Below are 14,467 nucleotides of genomic sequence, written 5' to 3' on the forward strand. Positions count from 1 at the left end.
GTAAAAATACTTTAAAGTAATTCTTAAGTCGTTTTTTGGGGTATCTGTACTTAACTAATCATATTTTGGACTACTTTTACTTCACTACATTTCTAAAGAGAATAATGTACTTTTTACTCCATACATTTTCCCTGACACCCATAAGAAGTCGTTACATTTTGAATGCTTAGCAGGACAGGAAAATCGTGCAATTCACGCACTTATCAAGAGAACATCCCGGGTCATCCCTACTGCCTCTTATCTGGCAGACTCACTAAACACAAATGATTTGTTTGTAAATTGTGGCTGAGTGGTGAACCGTGCCCCTGGCTCTCCGTAAATTAAAAAATAAGATAATCGTGTTGTTTGGTTTGCTTAATATAACACATTTTAAATGATTTACACTTTTACTTTTGATACTCAAGTACATTTAAAACCAAAAACGTTTAGATTTTACTACTGGAGTAACTTTTACTTGAGTCATTTTCTTTTAAAGCATCTTTACTTTTACTCAAGTATGACAATTGGGTTCTTTTTCCACCACTGTTAATATATATTGATGATGTATATGGTCCTTCGAGAAGGATGCTTATCTATATACAAAAATATGGTCCTTTGAGCCAGATTTATATTTTCCTAACAAAACGGTCGAGATATACAGTAATAAAACCACAGGCCTTTGCTTTCAAATCAAATCCAAGTTTATTTGTCACGTGTGCCGAATACAACAGGTGTAGACCTTACAGTGAACTGCTTACTTACAGGCTCTTAACCAATAGTGCAAAAAAGGTATTAGGTGAACAATAGGTAAGTAAAGAAATAAAACAACAGTAAAAAGACAGGCTATATACAGTAGCGAGGCTATAAAAGTAGCGAGGCTACATACAGACACCGGTTAGTCAGGCTGGTTGAGGTAGTATGTACATGTAGATATGGTTAAAGTGACTAAGCATATATGATGAACAGAGAGTAGCAAAAGCGTAAAAGAGGGGTTGGCGGGACACAATGCAAATAGTTTGGGTAGCCATTTGATTGCCTGTTCAGGAGTCTTATGGCTTGCGGGTAAAAACTGTGTAGAAGCCTTTTTGTCCTAGACTTGGCACTCCGGTACGGCTTGCCATGCGGTAGTAGAGAGAACAGTCTATGACTGGGGTGGCTGGACTCTTTGACCATTTTTAGGGCCTTCCTCTGACACCACCAGGTGTAGAGGTCCTGGATGGCAGGCAGCTTAGCCCCAGTGATGTACTGGGCCGTACGCACTACCCTCTGTAGCTATATATGCAATCAGGCCACCGCCTCCCATTTTACCTGTGGTTTCAATGGGACTGTTCTCATGTTGTATGTTCAAACACATAAATCAAAACTTTAGATTAACAGTCTAAGGCTCAAAGCAATTGAGCCACAGACATGGAGTTGGTAAAAAGCTGACCTTTGACCCCTGGCTGTCTGTGATCTCATTCTATCTGGAGTTTAGATACATGGTGAAGCTATTCAGCAACTGATGATCACAGGCCACTGACACCCATTTTACTAGGATGTAAAATATCATACTCCTCCTCTTTTACATTCAACAACTCACCAATCACGTTTAAAAAGAGAGTACACGTCATCAAATTTACACTCCAGGAAAGTGTTCTTACATCAGAGAGCTCAACAATTAGAAAACAATTTGAACCACCAACCTTTAGATTAACAGTCTAACACGCTAACCAATTGCGCCACAGAGACTAAACTGCTAGAACATGGACCCACGTGGAACAAGGACCACGTTCATTTCATGGAAATCACTCCGCCGTTACGTGGTTGCAAAAATGCTATTATCTTATCCAGACAGAGACATATTCAGCTTTCAGTCATAATTGTGTGGCAAAACAGAGGGGTAACATCCATATCTGAACAGACGTATATACTACGTGGTTTATATCAAAGACAGACGTTTTCTAAATGTTGTTCATGTCCCTCCCAATCCGTCTCCCGTTGAAGTAAATAAAATGACAATCAAATGTTCACCTCCCCGTCGGGGAATTGAACCCCGGTCTCCCGCGTGACAGGCGGGGATACTGACCACTATACTAACGAGGAGTGAGTGTGTCTTGGAATTCTACCTATACAGGTCACTTTCAGTTAAAGCAACAGCCCCTTTTGAAAACGCTATATAGACTTTCAAACAGAATACTGTTGAAAAATTTGATTTTTTGCAATGAATTCACAATTAATCCTACAACAGAGAGGAATATTACCATAGCTAAAATAAAGTATTTTGTTTCTGAGAAAGCGCTCACGCTTCACGAGGAAGTGAGGGGTTGGGGAAATAGCAGGCATACAAAGGGAGGGTCTTAACGAGCGCATACAATGCCCGGCTAGCTCAGTCGGTAGAGCATGAGACTCTTAATCTCAGGGTCGTGGGTTCGAGCCCCACGTTGGGCGCATCATTTTGATTAGAAAGCGGTTTCGCAACCTCCCCAGCAATAATCTCAACATTTTGCAGCCATGGAATTTAATACCTATTAATTTGTTCACTAAATAATCAAGGTAAAAAAAATACTATTATACATATAATACTATTACAAAATCAATAATAATTATATTTGAATAGTATTTTTTAAATCATATTTAGCCTTACTCCGACTTCAAAAGTTCCTAGATAATTTTGAAATAAATAATTCAATTAAGAAATAAAATACTGATCCCTGGAGGAGGTGTGCTACAACTTGTTTTTACGTCTATGAGCACAGCGAGGTTAGAAGCGCAAAAAGAGGAAGTGCGCCCAACGTGGGGCTCGAACCCACGACCCTGAGATTAAGAGTCTCATGCACTACCGACTGAGCTAGCCGGGCAACTCATAAAGATAGAGAAAGAACCTTATACGATGCCAAGAAGTACATCTAAAATTCTCAAAATGTTATTGTTAAAATAATGTTTCAGTTATTCAGCATAGCATAAGAACAAGGCATAAACAATGGCAAAATGTGTACAATTTTCTCTCAGACCCACGGCAAAATTATTTTAATGCATTCAATAGTATTATTCCAGTATTTCCGTTATCATTGTCGGAGTGGACACATTGCTTGCAGAGTGCACAACCTATGCTACACTTGTGAGAAGCAAGTTTTGGTTTATTTCATTCCATTTACGAGTTTTGTAATTTTAGCCATTGTCTTTTGTTTGGAGCGCTCCTGTCAATGTTGAATAAGGACGCGCAAGCATAGACGCAGGCCTATAGGCTACCTGGCCTGCTTGCAAATGTAGGCATATCAATGTGCCTACAAACCACCACTAATCAGTGGAGCTTCTCAAAGTAATGTTTTCTCCACCTTAAACAGCAAGTAAACAAAGTCTGTTTTTAAATCCATTGATAATTACAATAGTTCCTCAATCTATTTCAAAAATCTTTCCAGCTTTCTTCATTTTGATAACCACTCAGCGTAAAACATGATGGGTTTGACAGGATGGCCTGAGAGACTAAACCTAGCAAAATTTGGTTCGACTTACCTTGTTTTGCTTTTCTGTGAGCATTGCTTGTTGTTTAGAAGTAGCCTACAGTGTTGTTGAGAAGGAGACTACAGTGTTGTTTAGAAGTAGCCTACAGTGTTGTTGAGAAGTAGACTACAGTGTTGTTGAGAAGTAGACTACAGTGTTGTTGAGAAGTAGACTACAGTGTTGTTGAGAAGTAGCCTACAGTGTTGCTTAGAAGTAGCCTACAGTGTTGTTTAGAAGTAGCCTATAGTGTTGCTTAGAAGTAGCCTACAGTGTTGTTTAGAAGTAGCCTACAGTGTTGTTTAGAAGTAGCCTACAGTGTTGTTCAGAAGTTGTCTACAGTGTTGTTTAGAAGTTGTCTACACTGTTGTTTAAATTTTTTTTAGCAAATGGTGTTAAACTGCAGCATAGCCTCTGTGTATTTTCCCAGCGGCGCACGCTGTTGAGTTATGACCACACAAGAGAAAAATGCTGTGTTTTTTGTCTTACAGTAACGTTATATTATGCCATTATATTCACTTATGTTACATAGAATACTATCATTATCTGATCTTTTACAAAAAAAGTGTACAAAAAAAGTGTTGCCAGCTCACTTACATGCTGACCACAACGCTCGCGTCGCAAAATACATGTACACATACATGTTATTCAATCATTGCACCCACACTGCGCACGCCAATGAGCGTCTGCGTTGCCAAGCGCTAAAATAGAAGTTGCTTCTATTTGTGGTGCAGAATGCGCTGCAAGTCCTGCCTCTCCCATCTTCTCATTGGCTTTTAGAAGCATATACCCACGTGCCAGCTCCTCATTGGTTATACACACGTGGGTGATTGAAAGATGAACTGAGGTCGGTCGGTTGTGGTAATACACCTTATTATGAAAGTTAGATGCCAATTGCCATATAAAGTCTAAAGAAGAAAAAGCCTGGAAGGAGGAGAGATGACTAGAATAGATTCGGTTGACCGTTTTATGTGTGGATTAATTGTCAGAGTAGAGGACCTTGTGCATTTCAGGTAAAAATAACAACTAAAAGTTTATATCCCAGGACAAATTAGCTAGCAACAACAAGCAGCCTAGCTAAATAGGAAAAATAAGCTAGCAACTGCAAACTAGCTAGCTAAATTGCCATACATGTTTAATGCTTTTCGACCGGTCCCTAAATTAATATAATTGGTTCAGTTTGTTTTGATGTTTCAAACTGTGTCAGGATCGCGTTTGGTGTGGGGGGACAAAATCTATTCGCGCACATGTGCGTCCGGTTTGGGCATGGTGTTAGACAGATATTTCCTGTCAGACCAAAGATACAAACTGGCAACCTTTCGGTTGCTGGCTCACCTCTCTAACCGCTAGCTGCCTGCCGCCAAAAGCGTGGTTCTACTGGGGCTCGAACCCAGGACCTTCTGCGTGTAAAGCAGACGTGATAACCACTACACTATGGAACCACATTGATACCCTGCCACCACGCTCAGAATGGAATCATAATACACATCCTTTATGCTTCAAAGCAGTACGCCAATTATCTATATGTCATATGGATTTTGTTGTTGTTTGGTGTGATGCTGATGTTGACTTGGTGATGTCTTGTTTGCAGGGGAAATTCTGAATAAGAGCAAAACAGTGAAACCCTACAAAATACGAAGAGGAAGCTCAGTCAACTTTATTCGTCGTGCCTGTGAAGAATAAGACAACGGGTTAAGTATTGTTATTATTGTTAAGTACTTATTGTACAGAAACCCAGCCTAGAACCCCAAACAGCAAGCAAAGCAGGTGTAGAAGCACGGTGGCTATGAAAAACTCCATAGAAAGGACAAAACTTAGGAAGAAACCTAGAGAGGAACCAGGCTATGAGGGGTGGCCAGTCCTCTTCTGGCTGTGCCGGGTGGAGATTATAACAGAATATGGCCAAGATGTTCAAATGTTCATAAATGACCAGCATGGTCAAATTATAATAATCACAGTTGTCGAGGGTGCAACAAGTCAGCACCTCAAGAGTAAATGTCAGTTGGCTTTTCATAGCCGATCATTGAGAGTATCTCTACCGCTCCTGCTGTCTCTAGAGAGTTGAAAACAGCAGGTCTGGGACAGGTAGCATGTTCGGTGAACAGGTCAGGGTTCCATAGCCGCAGGCAGAACAGTTGAATCTGGAGCAGCAGCACGGCCAGGTGGACTGGGGACAGCAAGGAGTCATCATGTCAGGTAGTCCTGATGCATGGTCCTAGGGCTCAGGTCCTCCGAGAGAGAGAAAGAGAGAAAGAGAGAATTAGAGAGAGCATACTTAAATTCACACAGGACACCGGATAAGACAGGAGAAATACTCCAGATATAACAGACTGACCCTAGCCCCCAGACACATAAACTACTGCAGCATAAATACTGGAGGCTGAGACAGGAGGGGTCAGGAGACACTGTGGCCCCATCCGACGATACCCCCGGACAGGGCCAAACAGGAAGGATATAACCCCACCCACTTTGCCAAAGCACAGCCCCCACACCTCTAGAGGGATATCTTCAACCACCAACTTGTGTGTGTCTGATCTATCATGTCTTTAATATCTCAACGTTCAAAGTTTACCCCGAATCTAACAGCCTAGACCAGACTTCCAATGTCCACTAAAACCTGTGCAGCGAAACTGTGAAACTTACTTCATAATTAACAAGCTAAAATCTATGACCTAGGGCAAATTATATTTCTTACCTCATAAATTCCAAACGTTGTATGAACATCCACATGGTGAATATGGCACACTTACCGAGACCCGAAATGGTGAGCGAAAAAAAGGCCTGCTGCCTAGGCAATTTCTAGTGAGTCATAAACTTAAAAACGTGATTCTCTATGACCAGAAGCACATTAAAACATGAATTCAATTAGGCTATACAATTGTTTTATTGTTTCAATTTCAAAATGAGTCAGCTATTTAGTTATCTACAATTCCCTATTTATGTGCATAGATTACATGTATTTTTTCCGCTGTCCGTTTCAATACAGGTGCATGATCAGGGTCCATTCTAAATAAAATAGAATGTCATACATATATTTAGTAAATGTAAAGACAAGATTAAATCAAGAATAGTCTGATGGGTGACAATATTAGCCTATTACTTGTGAATGATATATTATCACTTGTTAATGATACCCAGCATAAGAAACAATGCCTATTTTTCCCCAAACTTTTTCGTTGTCATAGTCTCACACCTTATGTAGCCCTGCCCATAGGCCTATATGTTTTATAAGGTTTGTATCACAACTAAAGTGGCCAAATAACTTCTTAAAATTAAGCACATGAATCCGCTTTACAAGGGGTGTAGAGCCTAACTGGCATATTTAAGCAGCGCGTGAGTTTCAAGTTTGGGGAAGATAATTTTCACCATAAAAATGCCCCTTTATAATAAACGCATTACATGCATAATTGCATTTGCGGTCACTTTTGATAATGGTGTTTTCCACTAAGTGAACATTCAAGCTTATAGCCTACTACCATGTGCGCAGTGCTGCACTTATGTCAAGAAATAGCCTAATAGTTTATCAACATTTTAAGCTTAACGTTCTGATGCTAGTGGTTGTATTAATCACATCCCACAACTGTCCCAGACTATGTTTGGAATATTTATTTCTCGCACAGAATAGATCGACATTTGTACTATGGGGGATAGTAGATTGACATAGGGTAGTGCTTTTGCTGTTCGTTAGGCCTTCTCATCTTGTTGGCTGACGAAAAGTAATTGTGGACAGTTCTTCCAATATTTTCAATATGCACCTCGGAATTGGATAAGCGCAACCCTGATGTGTCTGACTTGTGGCTTGTGGAAAGACCCGATCATGTTACAGAGAGCCATGTGAGTGAGAGGCGCTTTGGATTGCGCAGCACACTCAGGAAGAAGGGCACAACACAGCATTCTGGGGCCGCAAAAGGCAAGGATCTTTTTAGGGTGCAATACAGCCACAAAGGGGATGCCGCCATGGAATTCAAGGCATTATCAAGTGCTTGTCAAATTGTGAATGAGAGACTATTGGAGTGTGTACAGCCTGCGCAAATAACAAAGATCTCATGCCTTTCTAGTTACTTTTTTTTTTTTATTGTCTTTAGTCGCATCAAGCTGCCTTACAATGTATTACAAATCTAAACATCTATCCCAACATTTGTAAAACAACTAAAGTTACATTAATAACTCTAAATTAAGTATATAGGAGTAACTATTTATTTGTTAACTGCTCAACACAGAAAAGCCACATGTGCGCACTCAAATCGTTTGGAGAAAATATTTACATTTTATTCAGCTTTGTTCTAATGTATTCTTCATACTATAAAATATAAAATAATGCCACAGAATTATAAGAAAATGTTGTCAGCTAAATGAACTAGTGTGGCCCAAAGCCATTGGTATAGTCACATCAGGACAATTAAAAGTATGCTATCCTAAAAGCATGCTATCCTTTTCTTCTGAAAGGGTACATTTTCTTCACTTCATGCTTCTTTAGACCCGTCTAAAATAAATAATGGATTTATTGTTAAGGTGTAGGATATATTACATGGATTTATTTATTCGACTTTTTAAAATGGCTTGTTGGCTATGTGTGGGAGCCAGGAGATGCTAAATGTGTTTGTTATTTAACGGTCAATTACTGTGAGACTGAAAGTCTTTTGCTTGACAATCACCGGATGATGAATTTGTGACCGCCACAGCCCTAGTTGAGACCCCGACTGAGTTCACTTGTTTTATCTCCAGATACAAAGTGAAAGTAAACTATACTGTCAACTGAAAAAGGGGAAGGGCTCAACTATTTAATAGGTAGAGGCAGCACACGACACTCAACTCAGAAGAAGCTATAGACAGACAAACTTACATTTACAAGATGGGAGCAATCTACAGTTATTTCTACCCAGAGGTAAGTAAGTAACTTACATTTCACTATTCTTACCTTGTTTATTCTGCTCTTAGATCATTTCTGGAGGCAACTAGGCTGTAGGATTGAATCTGGAAATGCATAAAGATTTACATTGAAATTAATGATTTGTTGCTTTTCATAAAGAGATACATGAGGAAATATGACTAACTTGTCACCAATTAGTGAAGTAACTATTGTCTGTTTTGTCACAGTATTCAGAGGAAACCACAGTTGTCCCTCAAAGTGAGACCACTCAGGACACATTGGTTACGGACAGGTGAGCCTAGTCTCCCTCACTCTCTTTCTAGTCAATCAAATGACTCTACAGTACATACTGTTACCTAGCCTAAATCCCAAAGTATAAGCGTCCTTCTCTGTTTGTCTAGCTTTGATTGTCACAAAAATTAAACTTCCCTTATCTCCACCCAGGTCACCAGGGCAACAATGTGATAAGGCAAAGACAGGTGATTTCGATGTTGAACCTCAATCCGAGAGTTCAGACAGAGAGGCGGGACAATCCAATGAAAACACAAAGTGTACAACACAGGTTACAAACAGGTGAGGGCAATCATTAATATCCGAGACCGAAAAACAGCTTCCATCTCAAGGCCATCAGACTGTTAAACAGCAATCACTAACATGGAGAGGCTGCTGCCAACATACACTCAATGTCTGGCCACTAAAATAAATGGACTTAATAAAGGTATCACTACCGTAATTTCCGGACTATTAAGCGCACCTGAATATAAGCCGCACCCACAGAATTTTTTTAATTTGATTTTGAACATAAATAAGCCGCACATGTCTATAAGCCTCAGGTGCCTACCGGTACATTGAAACAAATGAACTTTACACAGGCTCTAACGAAACACGGCTTGTAACAAAAAAAAAATAATTAGCAGTAAGCTTTAGTTGTCTTTTTGTACTGAGTCAATTCCTCACGCTGCTGTTTCCAACGTCTTATCATCGACTCATTAAGACCAAGCTCCCGTGCAGCAGCTCTATTTCCTTTTCCAACAGCCAGATCAATCGCCTTCAACTTGAAAGCTGCATCATATGCATTTCTCCGTGTCTTTGCCATGATGAGGGTGACAAAATGACCACCGTAATCAGAATGATGGGAAGTTTGAGAGCGCTCGATTTATTCTAAACAGTAAACAAAAAAGTTGTTTGATCTTAACCCGTTCGGCAATTTCATTGGTCTAATGAAAGCTTCATGCCGCCAAAAAACTGAGCACGTCACAGAATGTGTTTTTTTGGAGAGAAAAAAATTGAAAGCGGGAAAAATCCATATTAGCCGCATCATTGTTTAAGCTGCGAGGTTCAAAGCGTGGGAAAAAAGTTGCGGCTTATAGTCCGGAATTTACGGTAGTCACTTTAAATAACGCCACTTTAATAATGTTGACATATCCTACATTACTCATCTCATATGTATATACTGTATTCTATACCATCTACTGCATATTGCCTATGCCGCACACCATCGCTCATCCATATATATATATATATATATATATATTATATATATATATATATATATATATTTATATATTCTTATTCATCCCTTTACATTTGTGTGTATTAGGTAGTTGTTTTGAATTTGTTAGATTACTTGTTAGATATTACTGCATAGTCGGAACAAGAAGCACAAGCATTACGCTACACTTGCATTAACATCTGCTAACCATGTGTATGTGACCAATAAAATTAGATTTGACCTGTGTGTGACTGAAATACTCTAGTTTAAGCCTTATAGACTCTCTTTCACTTTCACTTTGACAAGTGAACATTGGTTTCTGTCCACCCAGGTCACCAGGGCAACGAGGTGATAAGACTAACACAGGGAATATCCTGGCGGGATCCCCAAGTGCCTTTGGTGTAACTACCTCTAACTTTTACTTGACTGAAACAAAGACCAACTCATGGAAATGGTGTTGATGGGAGTGGGGTTTCCCCCCTGATCAAAGCAGCTGGTTGGATAAATATTTGTACAAAAAATATTGTTATGGGTTTACTATTTTTATATGACTAAATAGTGGGTGGCTATCCCCAAATTATATTAACCTTTTAAAAATGATTCAGTCCTTCAATTTTTTTCTTGTTATTAAATACTTACGTATGCCCTTTTCATTTAGGCTGATGATAACATTGAGGATGTGGACAAGTTAAACGTCTATGTGAAATGTGCAGGAAAGACCCTGGATATAGAGGTGTTCCCTCTGGAGAAAATCGCAGTTCTGCTGGAAAATGGATGTCAAAAGGCAGGGAAGAACCCCTTAACAATGCGCTTGTTTACAATGGTATTTATCTTTTAAGATTAAGATTACTTTATTCGTCAATTTCACACAAGGGCCAACTGAAATCTGACTTCCGCATTAATCCAACCCCTCTGAAAGACACATAAATACACAGGCTGGAGAGGTTGAAGCAGGGGGCTGCCACACTGGGTACCAGTGGAGCAGTTGTTGTGGTGGGTTAAGTGCAATGCTCAAGGGTGGAAAGCAGGCAATGGCATCTAGGACTTGATACCACACTAACTCAATTTTCTTTTGTGGAAACCCGTTGAAACGTTGAAACGACACATGAAACGATGGGTTAATACGGTAATATGAAGGAAGTTGTAACCTATAACACACCTCGTTTATTCTCCTCAGGACTTTGAATGGCCCCACAAATCGCGGACCCAGCTTCCGGCAGGGCAGGCGGAGGGACAAGTTCCGGGTCGAGAGCTAGACTCTATCCCCTGGTTTGAATACGGGGGCCTCACTGCGGCGGCGGTCAGCGCTCTCCTTGTGCCGTCCTATAGCTTGTTTCAGGCACTCCTGGAAAGCACTCCAGGTCTCCCTCGAGCGCTGGACCAATTCCTCCACCGCAGGAGCCTGCGTCTGGCTCTGATGCCATGGCACCAGGACCGGCTGGTAACCTAACACCACCTGGAAAGGCGACAGGTTAGTAGAGGAATGACGCAGAGAGTTCTGCGCCATCTCAGCCCATGGCACGAACCTCGCCCACTCCCCCGGCCGGTCCTGGCAATAGGACCGCAGGAACCTGCCCACATCCTGATTGATGCGTTCCACCTGCCCATTACTCTCGGGGTGGAAACCCGAAGTCAAACTGACCGAGACCCCCAGCCTCTCCATAAACGCCTTCCACACCCTAGATGTGAACTGGGGACCCCGATCAGAGACGATGTCCTCGGGCACCCCGTAGTGCCGGAAGACATGCGTAAACAGGGCCTCCACGGTCTGTAGGGCCGTAGGAAGACCGGGCAAAGGGATCAGACGACAGGACTTAGAGAACCGATCCACAACGACTAGGATCGTGGTGTTCCCCTGGGAAGGCGGGAGATCCGTAAGGAAATCCACCAACAGGTGGGACCACGGTCGCTGTGGAACGGGGAGGGGCTGTAGTTTCCCTCGCGGCAGGTGCCTAGGAGCCTTACACTGGGCGCACACCGAACAGGAAGAGACATAGCACCTGACATCCTTAACCAAAGTGGGCCACCAGTACTTCCCTCTCAAGGCCTGCACTGTCCGTTCCATCTCAGGATGACCCGAGGAGGGTAGAGTGTGCGACCACCGGATCAGACGATCACGAACCTCGAGCAGAACGTACTTCCGGCTCGCAGGACACTGAGGTGGAGTGGGTTCTGACTGCCCCGCCCGCTCGATGTCCGCATCCACCTCCCAAACCACTGGTGCCACCAGACAGGAAGTATGGGAGTAGGATCGATGGTCCGCTCCTCGGTGTCGTGGAGACGAGACAGTGCGTCGGCCTTCTGGTTCCGGGAACCTGGAATGTACGACAAGGTGAAACAAAACCTTGTAAAGAATATGGCCCACCTGGCCTGCCGTTGATTAAGTCTCCTCGCTGCCCGAATGTACTCCAGGTTACGATGATCGGTCCAGATGAGGAAAGGGTGTCGTGCCCCCTCAAGCCAATGTCTCCACACTTTCAGAGCCTTGACCATGGCCAACAGCTCCCGGTCCCCCACATCATAGTTGCGCTCCGCCAGACTCAGCTTCTTAGAAAAAAAAGCACATGGGCGAAGCTTCGGCGGCGCGCCCGAGCGCTGCGACAACACCGCTCCTACTCCAGCCTCGGACGCGTCCACCTCCACTATGAATGGCAAAGAGGGGTCCGGATGCGCCAGCACCGGCGCGTCGGTAAACAGAGCCTTCAGACGACTAAAGGCCCTGTCCGCCTCGGCCGACCACCGCAGCCGCACCGGGCCCCCCTTCATCAGTGAGGTAATAGGAGCTGCCACCTGACCAAAGCCCCGGATAAACCTCCGGTAGTAATTAGCAAACCCCAAGAACCGCTGCACCTCCTTCACCGTTCTTGGAGTCGGCCAATTACGCACGGCTGTAACGCGATCACATTCCATCACCACCCCGTTGGTGGAAATACGATATCGCAGAAAAGAGACGAATCGTTTGGAAAACTCACATTTCTCAGCCTTGACGTACAGGTCATGCTCCAGCAGCCGCCCAAGCACTTTGCGCACCAGAGACACATGCTCGGCGCGTGTGGCGGAGTAGATCAGAATGTCATCGATGTACACCACCACACCCTGACCGAGCAGGTCTCTGAGAACCTCGTCTACAAAGGATTGGAAAACGGCGGGAGCATTCTTTAACCCGTACGGCATGACGAGGTACTCATAATGGCCAGATGTGGTACTAAATGCGGTTTTCCACTCGTCTCCATCTCGGATACGCACCAGGTTATACGCGCTCCTGAGATCTAGTTTAGTGAAGAAGCGCGCCCCGTGCAAAGACTCCACTGCCGTAGCAATGAGAGGTAGCGGGTAACTGAAACCCACCGTGATGGAATTTAGACCTCTATAATCAATGCACGGGTGCAAACCTCCCTCCTTCTTCACAAAAAAGAAGCTCGAGGAGACGGGTGACGTGGACGGCCGAATGTATCCCTGTCTCAAGGATTCAGCGACATATGTCTCCATAGCCGCTGTCTCCTCCTGAGACAGAGGATACACGTGACTCCTAGGAAAGGCTGCGCCAGCCTGGAGGTTTATCACACAATCCCCTCGTCGATGAGGGGGTAATTGAGTCGCCTTCGTTTTACTGAAGGCGATAGCCAAATCGGCATATTCAGAGGGAATGTGCACGGTGGAGACGCCGGAAACGCCGGGGAATCAATAAGGAACAGGCTGATACGTTCCTCATGACCCCCCCGCGTCACCATGACTAGTGGCACTGTTACCTCCCTCACTTGGCTAGACCCTAGTGGTCGACTATCTAGAGCGTGCACGGGGAAGGGTTGGTCCAGTTTAACCAGGAGAATCCCTAACTTATCAGCGACCCTACGGTCCATAAAGCTCCCAGCTGCGCCTGAATCGACTAGTGCCTTGGGAGTGAGGGGAAAACTCAGGAAAACGGAGGCGTACATGTGGTCGACAGGGGGCTCTAGGTGTGGCTGGTGCTGACTCACCTGGGGGGTCGATGTGGTGCTCTGCCTGCCATCTGAATTCCCGGGAGGACCTCTCCAGCACCGGTCCGCAGTGTGTCCTCTACGACCCCTGTGGGTGCAGGAGAGGCCCCCCTCCGGTCCTCCTAGCAGCAGCCCCTCCTATCTCCATGGGCGTTAGAGTAGGAGGGCTGGGAGGTGGAATGAACAGGCCCCGACTGGAACGTCCCCGGGCAGCCAGCAGGTTGTACAGCCTGATGGACAAATCAATCAGCTGGTCCAGGGTGGTTGTATGGTTCCGGCAAGCCAGCTCCCGGTGGACGTCCTCACGTGGACTACACCTGTAGTGGTCAATCAGGGCCCGCTCATTCCACCCCGATCCGGCGGCTAGAGTCCGGAACTCCAGGGCAAAGTCCTGAGCGCTCCTCATCTCCTGCCTCAGGTGAAATAATCGCTCACCCGCCGCCTTGCCCTTCGGTGGATGATCGAATACCGCCCGGAAGCGGCGGGTGAACTCTGGGTAGTCGTCCTTAGCTGAGTCTGGGCCCTCCCAGACGGCGTTGGCCCATTCCAGGGCTCTACCCGTGAGGCACGAGACGAGGACGCTCACCCTCTCTTCATCGGAGGGAGAGGGCCGGTGGCCGTCCCATTGCACCCGGTGGCCGTCCCATCAAACTCCCTGGGAGCCATGATCCG

The 14,467-nt window shown here is 44.1% G+C and overlaps 1 protein-coding gene and 4 non-coding genes across 5 annotated transcripts; 2 read left to right on the forward strand and 3 right to left on the reverse strand.

Moving 5' to 3' along the window:
* Positions 1-1,989: 1,989 nt before the first annotated feature.
* On the reverse strand, positions 1,990-2,061 carry trnad-guc (transfer RNA aspartic acid (anticodon GUC)). Its single transcript has one exon. It is a non-coding gene; the product is annotated as a tRNA-Asp (tRNA).
* Positions 2,062-2,333: 272 nt separating this feature from the next.
* On the forward strand, positions 2,334-2,406 carry trnak-cuu (transfer RNA lysine (anticodon CUU)). The gene has a single exon. It is a non-coding gene; the product is annotated as a tRNA-Lys (tRNA).
* A 337-nt stretch (positions 2,407-2,743) lies between these two features.
* Positions 2,744-2,816, reverse strand: trnak-cuu (transfer RNA lysine (anticodon CUU)). The gene has a single exon. It is a non-coding gene; the product is annotated as a tRNA-Lys (tRNA).
* Positions 2,817-4,825: 2,009 nt separating this feature from the next.
* trnav-uac (transfer RNA valine (anticodon UAC)) lies at positions 4,826-4,898 on the reverse strand. The gene has a single exon. It is a non-coding gene; the product is annotated as a tRNA-Val (tRNA).
* Positions 4,899-8,187: 3,289 nt separating this feature from the next.
* Positions 8,188-12,668, forward strand: LOC123728747 (uncharacterized). The gene is made up of 6 exons (XM_045701429.2): positions 8,188-8,341; positions 8,554-8,618; positions 8,771-8,899; positions 10,150-10,219; positions 10,477-10,641; positions 10,996-12,668. The coding sequence occupies exons 1-6, from the start codon at positions 8,309-8,311 to the stop codon at positions 11,266-11,268; spliced, it is 735 nt and encodes a 244-aa protein (XP_045557385.1). The 5' UTR covers positions 8,188-8,308; the 3' UTR covers positions 11,269-12,668.
* Positions 12,669-14,467: the final 1,799 nt, after the last annotated feature.

The sequence above is a fragment of the Salmo salar genome, chromosome 18, assembly GCF_965601325.2.
Source record: "Salmo salar chromosome 18, fSalSal1, whole genome shotgun sequence".
In the NCBI taxonomy this organism is placed as follows: domain Eukaryota; kingdom Metazoa; phylum Chordata; class Actinopteri; order Salmoniformes; family Salmonidae; genus Salmo; species Salmo salar.